This window comes from Botrytis sinoallii, assembly GCF_014898435.1.
Source record: "Botrytis sinoallii strain Bc 23 chromosome Unknown BSIN_009, whole genome shotgun sequence".
NCBI lineage: Eukaryota > Fungi > Ascomycota > Leotiomycetes > Helotiales > Sclerotiniaceae > Botrytis > Botrytis sinoallii.
The window spans coordinates 1,681,486-1,698,544 of NW_024066036.1; the positions used below are offsets into that span (position 1 = coordinate 1,681,486).

Here is a 17,059-nt window from a genome sequence, read left to right on the forward strand (position 1 = left end):
AGTTAGAGCAATTTCTCGCCAGCCTTTTTCAATTAAGCTTGAAGATACACGCACAATTGATAGACAATTCTCAAAATCAATCCATCTTGCACGCACAACTCCCAAACCACACCACAATTACCTGTTTCTTCTTCAAACAGTACCATCTCTCTCATAACTTTCATATAAACTTCAAATAATACAGGTGGTCTATCATACAGTTATCAGCAATGAGTATCTGTTGGTATCAACTTGGTGTTGATTAAAGTGTAAAGTACTTCAGTCTTATCAATATGATTGATTGTATTATTCGTCTTGATTATTGTTATCTATGGGAAGCTAGTAATTAATATAGTAGAAGTGCTAGCGCTAGTGCATACGCTAGTGCAATACGGTGCCCTCTTTAGATCACATGATCGATATCCCGACAGTATCCAATGGTCCACAACCTCTTCTGGGTCATGGGACGAGAAGTACCCGCAGCTGGACACTGGCAACCGCGGCTTGCCATCACCTATTCCCACGGAACTGATTTTCTATCCTGAGAATCCTGGTGATCCTTTTATCATGAAGCCAGTATCTCACAGCTGGGCTGACGTCTCTGAAATGATCTTACACTGTGTACGCAGGTCACAAAACATCGAATATCACCCTGTTTGCGACCAATCGTTACAATTGTACCAACTTATCGCCTCCATCCAAGACACCGAAACTGTCCTTACCATCCAAGACACCAAATTTGTCCTTGCAACTTATACGAGGATCTATAATCAATTGTTCTTCGGAGGAATGGTCAAAAGCTCTGTCGTGGAAGAATCCGCTGACGACGAGATCAAGATTATCTTCGACCTTCATTTGGTCTCTGATGATGTTCGAGCCAGGGAGGTTGAGTCGATTTTGGATAATGGCTTGGGTCTCAATTTAGGTCTCGCCAAAGGCATTTTCGACGGCAGAATCAACCGTGTAACCATATACATCTTGGACTTAGTCACTTTATACCCTGGACGGCACTGCCACGAAGTTATAAGTCAAATGCTGGGGACCCTTGCCCATGAGATGGTGCATGCCATACAATTGATGTATACAAAGTATCCACGCGATGGACTTGGAACTATTTACGCTCCGCATGCTACCAATTTTCAGAAGCTGCGCAAGCCATTGAGCAAGCAACTCGTGATCCTTTGGGAGGGGAAGGGTGGATCTACCCGAAAATCGAACTTGGCAGAGATTGGGGGGTATTTTGCGATATCCTCTTGGAAAATTACAAGGAACCGACTGACGCAGAGATTCGAAACATGGGGTTGGATGTTGAGAAGCTCAGGGGAATCTTCCGGGAACGCCTGCCGAGAGCAATGAGATCGATCGATCAGCCGAGCGATTTCAATTAGACAACCCTCATTATCCTACTTCCTCACATTGATAGTTTACCGTCTCGATCCTCGCAATCGCTTTACCGTCACTTGATCATACCAAACGGTCTCATCATTCGCCTCTCTTTCGTTTCTGTCAAATCGCAGCCTCGTCTCTGGGCAACTAAGAGACCTACTGGCGATTCTTCGTGCGTATTCAGTCCTTGAGACGTCTGCTCTCAAGGCATAGTAAGCGCAAGGTCGTCTCAGTCTTATTCAGCCAATACGAGTATCGCATCTCCTCTCTCCAACCTCCTTCTCCCCCTCCTCTTCCTTTAATCGACAATCCTCACCGAACTTCTGCTCCCGAGAAGGCTAGAAGACGGTCCAAGGTCTAAATGAGAAAGCTGCGGATGATTCTTCGTGCGACGTCGTTTCTTGTGAGCTATCTATCATCGATTAGGGCTTTCTCCGAAAGATTAGATTCTCTTCGCAAGGTACACAACGCGCAAGATCGCCCAGTTTTCTCCAGACAAGACAATCATATTTCTTTAATCGACACACCACACCGTTCTTCCGCTCGCGAGAAGACCCGAAGACGGTCCAAGGTCATTCGACAATTCCTACTGTACTATCGTACTCCCGAAAAGCTTCAATGTACAGTCCCTGGAACTATTTACTATCATCTTCTCCCTGTAGCTCTGGCAAAACTTCAGGGCAGCTTGTGACATTTTTACGTTTTAGCATTCACACGATCGTCCTCACGGGAGACTAGACGACTCTTTACGCTTTCATTACATTATCGCAAAGATTCGAATGGTTCCGGTCTTGGTTCCACCACATGCACCAGCCTTCTATTCCCCTTCTATCGGCATCGATTGTTTCTCCTCCCTGGCGCCTATTAGACACGGAAAAGATACTATCTTTGCTTCTCCGTCGAACCCCTATCGCCATTAGAGATACCAGGCGATTTCCACCAAATTTTCTCGTCTTACTCCTTCCATTGGAGCGATGTCGTGCTCAAAGCTACCAGACGAACTCGGCATACTTTCTTCTTCCTTAGCAGCACCTGAGCCCTCTCGCTTTGGATTGACGAGACAGTTTCTGACCAATTTCGGATTTAACGATGCCGTTGAAACACTTCTGCTTTCGAAGATATCAAGAGAATCTATCACGTTGCTGTCTTTGTTTTGGCATAGGACTATTTCGATTTGGGGGCACCAGACGGATTTTACCATATTCTCGCTGCTCCTTGGACCTGCTACGAATCTCACCTCAAGATTCATCAATTTGGTCGAGTTAATTCCATTTTTCTTGAAACCATCTAATAGCTCATGGTATAGAGGTACCAGACGGTTGCTACTCTCCTCTCACTTTGCTCCGGCCCTACGAAGGGGCTCGTCTTTGAATTTGCTAGGCTATTCTGATATTTTCTCCTCTTCTCTCCTATTTCGACTTATTATCATTTCGGAAGCGCCAGATGGATTCTGCTCTGCTTTTTCTTTGCAACAGTGTTACGAAAGATCTTTGAAGCTATCAGACTACTGGACTATATTTAACACTTCCTTCTGCAGCATTTGAAAGTGCTCGTCTTGAAGACGCTAGAAGAGCTCCACCATTTTCTCGTCTACTTCCGGTCCTGGGGAGGATCTCGTCTTCAAATAGATCAAACCGATTGACTAGATCCTTCCCTCCCTTCTTGCATCCAGTATAAAGCATCCCTCAGGCCTATCAGCTAAGGCTTAGGTCATTCCCATTTCCTTAGTGATCGTAAAGCGTCTCGTCTCTTGATATCTGGTTCGGATCTCTCACCTTCTCGTCGCCATTCGAACGGTTTCGACGATTTCGTCTCTGGATCTTACTTTACGATAAGCAGTCTCCAATTTTTCATCTAGATATCAAGCATATGCTCTCTCTGCCGCCTACCAAACGCGAATCGAATCAATTTTCTTGTTCTCAACGATAGCACGATTTCGTCCCTTAAGAGCACAGAACGAATCAATCATTACTCGACATCGTTACAGCAGTGGGAACTACTTCGTTTTTAGTGCGGTTTTGGGCAAATCAAATGCATCTTTCGGATTAAGCAATCGATCTTGTGCTGTCCCTGAGAAACCAGATAGATCGACAACCTCTGTCTCTTATACTTGACAATCGCAATCATTGTCTTCTTAACGCCCATTATGCGCTGGTTGGTCTGCTCTTTTTATCCTAAGCAATGAAAAGTAGCCTCCTTTGGGAGCACCAGACGGATCAAATGTGCCAGACAGAGGGGCCATTTTACAGTTCAATTACAACAATGGAAGAAAAATCATCTCTTTTGCCTAATGAACTAAAGTTGGATCATTATTCTCGGCATCGATTATTACACTTTTCTCCGTCCTCAATACACATATGCTTTAGCTATTGCTTCACCCTATCCCAGCAATTTGGAGATCCATTTGTTTGGTGCTTGTCAGGTATTGATCGAGCAACTTTCCTCGATTTCAGCAACGGAGATCTTTCACCCCTCACTATAGAAGATGCGCCATCGTTGTTCCTCGTAAGCCTTACATACCGAGAAGTCTTGTTTCTAGGGAGTATCAGACAAGGACTACAACACTCTTCTCGTACTCGGCAATGTGTTGGTTTGTCTCTGAACTACACCATTTATTTGGACTTTCTCCTCCCTGCTTTCTAATATCGTATGCTTCCCGAGCTCGTGCCTATTCGGTGTTTGCCAGATGATTCCAGATTCTCGAATGCCACAAAATCAACATTTCCCCATCCCCCAAAGGCTTCGAAGGCATTTCAACCCTGCCACCTATCTTCCGCGGGTCAAATCATTACCTCCAACTCCTGAAGCAGGAGATGATACACTACATACCATCGGATTTCAGGATTTTTTGCTTGAATTTTTATTCTATTATACATCTAGATAATTATATCTCAATCCAGGGGGCTTGGATTCTTGGGGGAGGGGTCAATGTGGCGCGCTCTGTTGATCTTGAGCACCTTGGGGATAACCAGGTGCTTCGCTGCATACTCAGAGCCTTTGCCATCGCGCAAAACCAATTGTTTACCATCCTCCGACATATCTGTCAATGCTACAGCCATGAACAAATCCTTATCGTCCCCTGGATGTTTGGTGAAAGCTGATACTCTATGCATAGCATCAATGGCTGAACCCACCACCTGACCTTCTACGAGGATATGTTTAACTCGAAGTCCCACACCTGGTTCAACCGTAGGAATGATAATAGATCCTGGATGAGTAGGATCCTCATACACCCGAGTACAAAAGTACTCCCACTTTGGCAATGTCAAAAGCACCTGTTCTGGAATCACGCCAGATTGCTTTGGCATTGGTACAACCTCAAAATCTTCAAATATTGTCCTCTTTTTGTTCTTGCCAGACCACCAAGTACGAGTATAGCACCAAAGTCGCCCCAGTGCTCGGAACTTTCGCTCAACATTGATAGACAATCCCTCCTCGAAATCAATGAATCTATCAGTTGGTTTAATCTTGTGTGCAAGTTTGAGTCCTTGGTCTGGCTTTGGGTCCATGAAGACTCGATCTCTGATACCCTTTGCAAGCAAACTCGCTGCCTTAGGTGTGACCAACTCCAGGAGACCTTGATACCTTATTGATTGAGATTGTGGGATGGGAAAACCCTCTTGACAGAGAATGGCGCCATGATCAAATTTGTGTGGATCTAAAGTTTGAAGTGAGACACCAGTAATTGTGTCTCCGTTCATGATAGTGTGATGGAGTGGAGCAGATCCTCGATATCTATATATCATGGTCAGCCTAGGTATATATAAGTGGCGTTGGAAAAATTCACTGTGGCAGAAGTGAAGGATGAATATTAATTCCGCCATATTCAGCACTGTTGAGAATGCGTGGTGGGACGAAGAGGCCAAATGAAACCGCTACGATAAGATTGATTGGTTCTCCATTTGGTTTCGGTAGCTATAAAGTCGATCATCAGTCAAGGTTTTTAAAGAATGAAATGCAGATCCGAAAACTAAAACTTACATCCCATCCGGTGAATGTGTCTCTCTCATGTATGCGGAGGTTTAATTCTTGGGCCAATTTCTTCAACGGTACTGACAATGATCAGCATGCATAACGAAGAACTGACGACAAAATTTGAAGCTTACCTTCACGGGTCTCTTTCATGCCTCTTCCAGTTTTCTTACCTGGTCGAACGAGAACATCGATAGAAGCAATTCCTTTTGGATCTGACCTCTTCTCTGCCACCAATGACCGAAGAGACTCACAACTAAACTCATCAGAACCACAAAACAAAATTCTCAAAGGTGCTGAGAGTTTCGAGGATTTTGAGGTACTGTTTATTGTGAAAAGTCGAGAATGGAATCCATGGATGGAAAATGGCTTCGATGGGTGTACAATCCGTCCGAGTACAGCTAGAGATGTTCTGGCTTTGAGCTTCATGATTGTGGAAAATTGCGGTCAGAACAAGTTCAGTTTACGCTATACATTGTCGATGTCAAGCCGACGACTTCTTTCAATCACGATTCTCGAGCTGCTTTCACCATACTGATCTTTTCGCATCACGTGCACACAACTCTTTGATATTTTATGTAAGCCGGCCTAAAATCGCATGTTCTGTGCCATGCATTTGACCCACGAATTACATCACCTTAATGAACATTAAGCTTCCCCATAGCCGGACATTTACTTCCACGCCAATTCAAGAACTGACCGACGCGATTCAATCAATAAATGATCTACAATATATTTATATCCTCGTCTTTCTCTCGTTGAATGCCTTAATCATGCAATGTCTGAGCAAAACCGAAAGGTAGTACCCGCGCAATTAGGCTTTCTAGCCATCTACAATCCTTCCTTAGGGTCTACCGATGATACACTCGACAATCAAATTGTTTATTATTACCCCTCGATCAAGCAAAATGAGCGCAAGAGAAGTTCCCTTACGGGTACGAAAGAGGCGCGCGCTTTGGCGAAGGAGGCAAAGAATGAACAATTGAGACAGATTGGGTTTGCTCAGGGAATGGTAGAATTTGGGAGGAGTTTTTCTGAGGGTAGATCAGTGAACACTATCGAGACTGAGAAATCTCGCATTATTCTTCATGAATTAGAATCTGGCTGGTGGATATTGGCTGTTAGTAACTTTCATTCTTGAGTTTCTTCATTGTGCTAACATGCATAGTCGATCAACCTCACGATATTGCCGGGCACAGCAAAGACACCAGCTACCAAAGGAAAACCTTCCGAAGAAAAAGCAACCGTCGAATATTCTTCTCGAGAAGTTAAACCTGCGATACTGCTCCTGGCAGACGTATTGAGAGCACACTCGACTTTTCTCCTCCATCATGCTGCTTCGATGAGCGCTCTCTTTGTTCGAACGAAGCGCTCCAAATTTGTGAGCATTCTGGGTAGATATTGGGACACATATATCTCGACATGGAATGTACTTATGCATGGAAATCCTGCCAACAATTTGTATGGGGGGATAAAACTTGCTGCATGCGGAGAACTTGGGGTTGGAGTCGGAGAGGAAGAAAGGGGCAGTGGTGAGAGAGAAGTCCTTGAAGGATTCGTTGGACAAATGGATGGGCTTGTAGACGTGATAGTCTCAAGATTCGGAGAAGCGCGATCGAATTCGAAAGAAGATACCAGTAAAGGCTTTACCGATCGCCCCAAGCAACCTGCTCCTTGGTTGGGTTCTGGAAATGAACCCGCCGCAGAAGATGGTGCAATTTTTCTCGGTACTGGAGCTTTGTCAAGAAAATCAATTAGAGATATTTCGCATTGGGTTGAGGATCTTTATAAGTGGGGTCCATACGCTTATGGAGTTCTTGACAACCCCTCTTCCATCCGTCGCGCAAAAAAACAGTCTAAGCCCAGGCCAAGACTTGACTCAAAAGTTGGAGATGCAAAGAATACTGCCCGACCAACATCTAGTCTCAGTAAGGAGATACCAATTCATGATGGACCTAACGATGGACCTGCGCCTAGTCGATCTTCAAGTATCAGTACGATTGAGCCTAGACCGGTGGTCGAACAAGATGATCAAATTGATCAACCCAGACTCAAATCCGTACCGCCATACCCGAAAGTTCGCAGAAATCCTGCCAGTCATACAAGTACCGAAGGCACAGAAAGCACAGATGGTGAATCGAAGGGCAACAAGCTTGCACAATACTTGAAATTCGGTTATGGAACTCATTGGTCTTTAGGCGGATCTGCAGCAAAAGAAGAAGAGCGTAGCAGACCCTCGAGTAACACATCTACCCTTGTTTCTTCGATTGATGGTATTTTCAGTACAACTGGAACATCAACACCCATACAGGAGTCCGACGATTCCAAAGGACATTACTTAGTAGGTCTAATGGGTGATATGGACAGTGAAATGACTTTACTCGTGGATTCTAACGATGAAGACGAAGATCTCGAGGGCCAAAGCCATCGACTTGTACTCCGTACGTTAACCGTAGAATTAGAACGTGAAGAAGATGCTCGCCAGGAAGCTGATATCAGTATTGATTATTCAAACTTTGGCACATCATTCAAAAATGCCAGCGGTTCGGAAGGTACAGGCCATTCTAATGCTTCATTCGAAAGTCAAGATCGAAACAAAGTGAAAAAGTTAAGAATCGTGGCTTATGCAAGCAAACCATTCATATTCATTTTCCTTTTTGAATTACGAGCAGATACCTTAGCTTTGAAGGGTTTATACCGTTCTCTTCATAAACAACTCAAGTCTCTCATCAAACCTCTTCTCAAATCCACATCTTTTCGAGCTCCTAAACCAGAAGTCCCGATTTCTCCTCTTGCAAATACGAAGAATCCAACAGCTCCCATATATGATCTTCTCTGGGACCCCAAAACTTTAACTCTCGACTCAAACATCCCTAATATACCCGATCCTCAGCAAGTTCAAACACAAGAACAAGCGGATAGTCTCCCTTGGTCTCGAATCGAAGCTCTAAATACACATCTGCAAATCATGCATACATATATTGCTACGACTACTGATCAGAATACATTGGAACGTACGGCTAAAACATCAAGAGGTTATTGGATTCTTTGGACTCGCATTCCTGCACCTCCCCCTGCACCTCCCGAAGCAACAACAAATTCGACGTCAAAAGTCAACATTCCGTCACTTATACCCGAGAACTCGGCGGAAAGTGAAACGAGTAGAACTTTTATGGGGGAGTTAAGTGATAAGGGAAGAAAGAATAAAGATATGGATGCGAGCATCAAGGCAAATAGTAAAGCGCAAACACAGAGTACAGTAGTTAGTGGGCCTGCACATCCGTTCTTGGATGAGGGTGGTGCTGAGGGAGGGGCAGAGGAAAGGAATATGGATAAAGAGGTTTTTCTACTTAGGAGGGCGAGTGATTATATGGAGGCGGGACAAGGGAGAGGTTACGGATATGGATATGCGGGGTGGGGAATGGGTGGTCAAGGAGCAGGGACAGGAAGTACGGCGGATGGAGGGTGGGGAGCTGCGGGATTAGGGTTAGATACGAAGAGGTATATTGAGGGGTTATTAAGTTTAAATCGGTAGTAATAGGATGCTAGATTGATAGTTTGACCTTGGGTTTAATGGAATAGGATGATTGGGAAGAGGATGCGAATGATAATGGAGAGGTCAAGTGGATCGGGTGGATGTAGAGGATTATGTGCATCCTTAGTTTTTAGTAAATTATACCCGTTTTGTTTTGTACTTGGACTTGGACTTGGACTTGGACTTGGACTTGGGACTTGGACTTGGACTTGGACTTGGACTTGGACTTGGACTTGGACTTGGACTTGGACTTGGACTTGGACTTGGACTTGGACTTGGAGAATGTTGATTTGTGCAGTGATACTTGCGATTGTAATTTTTATCTTGCTAACTCTTCAACTCTTCAACTTTTAAGATATAGATGACGTATGAAATTTTTGAGAGAGGAAAAGATAGGAGTGTTGAGGGTTGAGTGGTAAGGACTTCGGGATTAATAAGAGTAGATGGGATTAAGATACAATATCAAGATCAACATCACACCATCTCCCTCTCCCTCTCCCTCTCCCTCTCCCTCTCCCTCTCCCTCTCCCTCTCCCTCTCCCTCTCCCTCTCCCTCTCCCTCTCCCTCTCCCTCTCCCTCTCCCTCCTTCTCCCACACTTCCAAGTCAGTCCGTCAGTCAACCAGCCAGCCACCCCCAAAAAACCACAGCCACCCGCAAAGAAAGAAAAAAAGTACAGAATACGCTATGCGCAAAAGTCACAAATAATACTCACTTAGGTACCTAAGTGCATACTTCGTAGTATATTTAACTCATCTATCCATCCATCTTATATCACAGACCCTCATGCGCATGCATGATCGAAATTGCGATCAGCAGTCCGTCAGTCAGTCAATCAATCATAAATCATCAAATCACAAGTAATTCAAAATCTAATAAGAAAGCGATATGTGTGTATGAAAAATTCATAGCAAATTTCGTGTTAAATCAAAACACTAAGTCTATCGCAAAGTAATATGTATGTACAAGAAGCTATTTCCTTTCCGAAAGGGGTTTCATTTTGTTTTATCTCTGAATATATCTCCATTTTCATGTTGCCTTTTTCAAGTTTTGCTTTTCGATATGAAACATCCACCCACCTTCCTTTGCCTCAAGCTTTTGTCTTTTCCATTGCATAACATGGTTATGGTATCGCGAAATGCATGTGCTCCTTTTTCCTCTCGAAGACCGTATGAACGTAAAGTCCCATGGCGGGGTTTTAAAAAACGCCAAGCCAAACAAGTAATGCGATGATTTGACCATGTTCATAACCATTCCATGCATAGATATTTCCCCTCAAACTCTCGTAAAATTCTCCAAAAATCAAAGTATGAACCAAACCAACAACCACGAATAAAAAGCACCCCAATGATGTGATATCCCAAAGAAATTCGTCGACTATCTTTTTCAAAAAGAAGCCATGATGCAAAAGCCACAGATGAGAAAGAGATCTACTCTTTCTGTTGTATCAAACTGGCGATAGTTATATCCAGGAGAATAAGAATTGAGTTCTTAACTTAATTTTGAGTATTTGGAGAAACCAGAATATCAAAGTTGTGAAAGTCGAGAAAATAGGGATTGGGTGATTTATTCGTTGAAGTACCAAGTGGCTTGAGTACGGCCGACAGCTTCTTCAGCAAGTTGATCAAAGGCGAAGTTGGTGAGATCGATGGAGTTACCCTCACATCCCATGCACTTGTCGATGACGGTTGCTTGGGTAGTCTTACCAGTAGAGGTACACTTGATAGTGATTGTCTTTCCACAGTATGGGTTGCTGTTTGAAAGGGAACCCATGAGTCCAACTGGAAGAGCAACACCTGCAAAGCTGGATCCATCAGTAGTGATTCCGCAAGCTCCGAGACCGGCTTCGTAGAAAGTGATATCTCCAGAGCAAGGAGATCCGGGGGGGCAGACTCCAGAGCTAGATCCAGAGGAAGAACCTGATGCAGGAGAGCTTGATGCTGGGGTAGCCGCGCTGGTTGGGGATGCAACATAAACTGGAGCAACAATGCTTGAGACTGAGGAGACGACTGGCGCAACAACGCTTGAGACTGAAGATACGACTGGTGCGACGCTGGTTGAGGATGGGACGACAACTGGCGCGACGCTAGAGGTAGTTGGGACCACGACCGGCGCGACACTGGAGCTGGTTGGAACTGGTGCGATAGAGGTAGAAGAAGTAGTTGGGACTACAACTTCGGAGGTGGTGGATGGAGCAGCGACGGAAACGACAGAGGAAGAAGATGGTGCAACATATGGTGCGACATATGAGGAACTTGGTTGTTGGTTGAGAACAGCTCCTTCAGAGCTACTGGCTGCGGCAGTAGACTTTGGAATATAAGTGGAAGAAGCGGCGGATGACTTTGGCTTGGTTGCCAAAGTTGTAGGAGTAACAGATGGAGCCGCGCTGCTGGTTGCAGCAGCTATTTCACCAGAAGAAACCCAGACGGTGGTGGTATAGTCGATTGTCTCGGTGACCATCTCGAGTTCTGTAACCCATTTAATATCTCGCTTTTCGTGTCTGGCGGCATGTTGATGACGGGCGTGTGGTTGAGCTACAACGGTAGCGGCCAAGAGACCAGAAAGGATAGCAGTTGTGTACTTCATTTTGGCGGTGATTTGTTTGTTTTATTGTTCGTGAGAAATTGTTTATTGGGTATGGGTATCTTTGGATTGAATCTTGGAAACAAAAACTCAAGTTTGAAATTCAACTGAAGCCTCGAGGGAGTGTGATGTGAAAATGGCTTGCAATTTCAATGATTTGATATCGATCTTTAAAGGAAGGAGTGAGAAAGCTGATATTTCTCGGTGGTGAGTAGGGCTGAAGTAAAGAATGTGGGAGTGAGAAGATGTTTGTTTGACAGTGATGTGTGGTTGTGGAGGGAGATGAATTCTTTAAGAAGGCTTCAGGCTGACTGGCAGTGAGTGGGACGAGTTGAACAGGCTGGCTGTTGTTTTTAGAAAGGGAAGAAGGAGTGTAATGTAGTATTCTGAAGGATTGACAGATACTAATCAGATTCTGGATTTGAGATCTTTCAAAAGGAATGAGAGGAAGTGAGTGAGTGTGATGTTGATGGATTATGTATGAAAGAGTGAGCGAGAGAAAAGAGATGTGCCGATGATGAATAATATTCACTATTCATTAGGAAGAAGTCTAGAGTTGTGTAAATTATGCTAAGGGCGGTCTTACCACAATAGGTTAGTGATCATGATTCAGAGGAAAACACGAGGGAAGGAAGGGAAAAGTGTGGGGCGACAAGGATACAAGCCGTGATTGACCAATTATAAGTGGAGCTTTGCACTTGGGCAATGTGGTCGGGGATGTATGGGAGACTGAGAGACTGGGACTTCAAACTTAAGCTAGGATGAAAAAAAAGTGAATAATCATCACCCAAGCCAAGCTGCCAGGTACGATGCAGTGAAATTGGATTGTATGGGTATTGTTTTGTTGCTCTAGTTGCTCTGGGTAATGTTCTCAAGGATCATGAACCAATTAAATGTCAATGTTTTATTCAAATTCTTTACCTTTTTTCTCTCTTCTCTTTCTACTGCCTACGTATGGATCTAGGAATACCAACACCTAGGCCGCAGTTTAACTCGTTCCAGTTCAATCGCTTCCACGGGAGGGAGAGTCTGACAGAACTGGCATGCAGACAGACTGGAGACTGGAGACTGGAGACCGGCTCGAGACTGGTTCATACCATCGGCATTGTGTTTCATGGAACACTATTGGCATGAAGGACATCACCATTGACAATCTTCAAAGTGTCTTGCCATGTAATGACCTCCCTGGCTACCTGACAACCCTTAGGAATGTACCCAGATGGAGGGAGGCTCAGCATATTCCTCACATACCACGATATAAAATGGCAATTTCTTTTTCGTTGATGTTTTAGATTATTCGCTCAATTTCTAACACCAGGAAATTCCCGAGATACTGATTCCCATGATGATTTCATTCTTCTCCATTTTCACTCCACTTACCACGAGAAGAAAATGCATTGGACCCAACTTTTTCCCAAGGCTCAGTCAGTCAGTCAGTCAGTCTGTAGAGTACCTAGAGACAGAGTACAAGAGTCAGCGAGGTACAAGTTTTATTGATTAGGCAATTGCCCCTGAAAAATCCCCTACTCCGTACAGAGGGAGCGGTCCGTTAGTGATACAACCGTCCAAAATTTACTCCAATAGGATAACAAGATTACCCAGAGATTTGGTCGTGAAAATGCTTAGCCAGGTACGAAATATCCCGTTTCATCAGTGCCATCCAATCAGATCTCGTAGTCAGCCTCTACCTGGAATCCTGAGTGCCTTAGTGAGATGTATATGTATGTATGATGTTCTAGGTGTGATCTCCCCTGCATGATGAAAAAGCAAAGAGAACTTTTTACCCATCGCATAGCATGGCAGGTTCAAGCTAAAACGCCAGCAAACGCGTTTCCATGAGCTGAGTTGTCACGACTCAAGACTCAAGATTTGACAAACTTACCATCAATCAATCAATCTTTTTATGCAGACGTACCGTACAGTTTGCGAAAAGAATAATCCACGCATGCAAGCTAATTATGCATAGTTACATAGGTACCTACCTGTATTCTCTTATTCTAGCCTCTAGCCTCTAGCCTACCTGAGATAATCAATCCTCCATCAGACTTTTCACTCCTGCATCTGCATCCGCGTCTGCATCTGCATCCCCGATAGAGCGGAAGAGTATGAAGGAACGAATCGAGAACTTTCTCATTAGTGCTCAGTATGGATCGTAAAGTGGTTGGTAACGCAAATGTGGGATGTAATGTGATATGATATGATATGATATGATGCCAATTGCTAATTCAACCCATTCATTCAATTCATCCAATCCATAACGCCATGTTCTTCTTCCAAACTTCAATCAATTCCCGAATCTCCCGAGAGAGGGTCTTACGGTATGTGAAGATGACTTTCTTGAAAAGTTCAAAGCCCTATCAAAGTGTTGTGAAGCCACCAACGACCTACCTACCCTTCCCCCCATTTCACATGTGTCCGTGTTATCAACATTTTCATTATCGATAAAAACCGCATCAGGGGTTCAAAATACGCGGGAGATGAGATGACTTGTTTCTCTTCAATTTCATTTCTCGGATTATCGTCATGATTGACAATTTGATTCATGTTGAAGCTATCGTCATCTTTCAATCAATCAATCAATCAATGTGTCGGTAGCATTCTCACTCCTCGTATCATCCACGAGAATAAAAATAATCTCAGATCGGGTACCTTGCATAATCATCAAGGTAGATTGGGATGAACACAGCCATAACTTTATTTCCGGATGGTAAAACCTTACTTTGATTGCGAATGGTCCTCTGCGTAGGATTATCTTCCTTCAAAGCCTTCAATGGATGAACATTAGAATTCGATTTTTAAGATAAGGGTTTTGAAACATTTCTCTCTCGTCAAGACTCAATTGCAAGCTCCTTTTCTCTTCTGATCTGGTCTGATTTCCCAAATACGACGCTGAGAAACATGAATGAAATTGACGGCTTGTGTGTTTCTTGTCATGCTCTGCCATGGCCCACGAAAGCAATACTTTTTACGATGCCCAGAACTTGGAACATGTGAATATCCGAAGACCTACCTACGGAGTCCGTCAGATCAATCCATGTCAAGCATTCTACTCTCTCAATCGACTGGTCAATGAGTGCCCCGGAATATGCAACAAGACTGCCCGGCTATCTATCAGCTACTCTGCCGTCTTTCAGCAAAACGGCAAGTAACACCGCTCGTGCTGCTACGGACACCGATTGGTTTCATCGGTGGGCGAATGGTCGAGACCGCGCGGGAAAGAAACTTCATGGCCAACAGCCAATGGTAATATCACGTGTAAAAATGAGACGAGACTCACATATCGACCACGACAACACGATCAAGCACAAGCAAACTCCATTTACAAACTTTCATCCACGGTTAAATCACAGTCACAACATCAATCCCATTAATCTCAACCGTGCCTTCGCATTCTCTATCAAACAATCCAATACGATCTCAAAATATCTCCACGCAAATCATGTGATACAATACGAAGCTCGCACAGACCCGAATATTATCCGTTGCTAATGTTAGGTACGAGAAAATCCTCTCTGTGCAGAATCAAAAGACCCTATCCATCCTTTCCATCCTTGAAAGCTTAACTCCGCCACCTCTGTTTCCCGCCTATTCTTCCACTTTGGATTTCAAGCTTTTTGTGATATCGAAACCTTTTCCATCCTTTACGAGCAATTTCCCAAAATATCTACAGGAGCATTACGAGATTCATGGCTCGGGACTGGAGTGAGAAGTCAAGTAGGCGTCTATTACCTAGTAGGTAGTCTTAGGATTGGAGTATACGTAATATGCTTGAAGTTAGATGCAAAAGACACAACTTTGAGGTTACCTTGCACAAATGTGGAAGATGCTCGGGTTCTTTTGCTGAAGCATTAGGAATTGTTTGGACTCTCTGTCTCTGTCAACGCGGAAGTTTCCGAACTTTGTAAGAATTCTTTCTCGCACAGGATGATGGGGTCTAGAGTAAAGTACATCGTACATTGGACCCGAGAATATCGCACACCATTCGGATCCAAGCTTTGTTTTCCGCATACACACAAGCTGTCCACGTAGTGCGTAGCGCCTGTTTAGTAGTTACTTTACTCCGTACAATGTCCTGTCGGGTAACCACTAGCAGCTTATCAATTAGGTTATCGATTAGATTATCAATTGTGCGATTGAAACGGCTCGAGTGGTGGGGTACGTTTCGACACTTAGCCCAATAACCACATGGCATGTGAACTACTCGGTCTAGAATTGCAGATTTTCCTCAACCGAGGGGCCCCATAAACTGGGAATCTGCTCACCGAATGCCAAACCGTCAAGTGTCGGCCTTATGGAACTTGATGAGGGTAATTGTGGATATCCGGATGCTAGCTAGCAGTGCCCTAGTGTAAGCCCTACTGCAAGGCTGCATGACAGTGCATATCTTCTTCGGAATCTGGAAGAATCATTCCAGGAAGAAAGAAAAAAAAATTCTTCCTTCGCAGCTCTCTGTGGGGAGGGCGTACGTCAGAAGTTTGGAGAGTAACGGTGTTGGTGTTGGTATTGATGTTGATCAGTTATGTCATGCCGGTTTTTCTTTCCATGATGTAGGTGTTGAACGTTGAAAGTTCGAGAATGACAAGTTGATCTTCATGGAATAAACCGTACACTAACATCGAGGTTGTAGTCGTCTTTGGATATCGCGATTGCCACTGTTTAGTTAATAATGCTCGCTTCTTGGCTCTTGCGTATGTTAAATCCTAGATGACGGATTGCTCCCGACAATCGGGTTGGGGAATGTTGAGAATGATTGAGTGTAGATCGCTGTGTGATGATGATGGAGATGGGGATGAGGATTACTTCATAGTTAGAAATTTCATTGTCGGGTTTGAGTCGGGGTAGTTGATGTCGGTTGATAGGTAGTATGAGTAACCTCTTCTTTTTTCCCCCTTCTCTTTCCACCTCTAGAAACAGCGATTCATGCTTTTGTCACACTTTTCCTTTACTGGTTTTTACCACAATTTTCCACGCTGGATTTTACATGTTTCTTCAATTGTAGAAACAAATGTAGAATAGCTATCACTTGACAAATGATACTCATGCGATATCGGAGATTCATTGCTCAAATCATCAAAATCTATCATACACCTAATAGTACCGGTATACAATCAATTGATTCGAGTATTTATCTCTCTTCATATGTCTCTCTCATCTATGCTAATATTCTCGCATCCCTGGGTTATCTCCCCTCCCCTCCTCATCCCCAACCCCATCCTCACCTATAAACCCAAACTCAAACCCAACCCCCAAAACCCCCTCTCATTATATCAGCTACCAAATACCCCCTATCCTATCCTATCCATTCCATACATAACCAATCCACCATACTCAAACCCCAATAAATAATTTCTACATACATATCCATACATAAATAGATTAATACTCGAATCCCAGCTCCTTGGAATTGGAATTAGTATAGAAATAGAAGATGTATAAGCGGGATTTCATTTGAGGGTACGAGTATTAGGTGGTTAGGTCATGTTGTGTTGTGTCGAATTGAATTGACTTATATCATTCACTATTATTCATATTCGTAAAATGGGAAGCAGAAAATGGAAGTGTGTGAGAGAGTTTGTGGATTTGTGGATTGTTGTTGGAGGGGAAT

The 17,059-nt window shown here is 43.8% G+C and overlaps 4 protein-coding genes across 4 annotated transcripts; 2 read left to right on the plus strand and 2 right to left on the minus strand.

Annotated features, from left to right (window-relative positions):
• Positions 1-272: 272 nt before the first annotated feature.
• On the plus strand, positions 273-1,335 carry EAF02_006040 (uncharacterized protein; the record flags this gene model as incomplete). Its single annotated transcript, XM_038902088.1, has 2 exons — positions 273-282; positions 335-1,335. The coding sequence occupies 2 exons, from the start codon at positions 273-275 to the stop codon at positions 1,333-1,335; spliced, it is 1,011 nt and encodes a 336-aa protein (XP_038758305.1).
• A 2,324-nt stretch (positions 1,336-3,659) lies between these two features.
• EAF02_006041 (uncharacterized protein) lies at positions 3,660-5,870 on the minus strand. Its single transcript, XM_038902089.1, has 4 exons — positions 5,472-5,870; positions 5,347-5,417; positions 5,153-5,280; positions 3,660-5,100 (listed from the first exon to the last, which is right to left on the minus strand). The coding sequence occupies exons 1-4, from the start codon at positions 5,764-5,766 to the stop codon at positions 4,257-4,259; spliced, it is 1,338 nt and encodes a 445-aa protein (XP_038758306.1). The 5' UTR covers positions 5,767-5,870; the 3' UTR covers positions 3,660-4,256.
• A 245-nt stretch (positions 5,871-6,115) lies between these two features.
• EAF02_006042 (uncharacterized protein) lies at positions 6,116-8,872 on the plus strand (the record flags this gene model as incomplete). The annotated part of the gene is made up of 2 exons (XM_038902090.1): positions 6,116-6,457; positions 6,506-8,872. 2 exons carry the CDS (start codon positions 6,116-6,118, stop codon positions 8,870-8,872), a joined length of 2,709 nt encoding a protein of 902 aa, XP_038758307.1.
• A 1,565-nt stretch (positions 8,873-10,437) lies between these two features.
• On the minus strand, positions 10,438-11,457 carry EAF02_006043 (uncharacterized protein; the record flags this gene model as incomplete). The annotated part of the gene is made up of 1 exon (XM_038902091.1): positions 10,438-11,457. One exon carries the CDS (start codon positions 11,455-11,457, stop codon positions 10,438-10,440), a length of 1,020 nt encoding a protein of 339 aa, XP_038758308.1.
• Between the last annotated feature and the right edge of the window lie 5,602 nt (positions 11,458-17,059).

Excerpts from the sequence above, each read along its gene's own strand:
- EAF02_006041 (XM_038902089.1), bottom strand. The coding sequence starts at position 5,766 with ATGAAGCTCAAAGCCAGAACATCTCTAGCTGTACTCGGACGGATTGTA. Across the intron at positions 5,418-5,471 it reads CATGAAAGAGACCCGTGAAG|TACCGTTGAAGAAATTGGCC; the intron begins GTAAGCTTCAAA and ends GATCATTGTCAG. Across the intron at positions 5,101-5,152 it reads CATCCTTCACTTCTGCCACA|ATATCGAGGATCTGCTCCAC; the intron begins GTGAATTTTTCC and ends CATGATATATAG.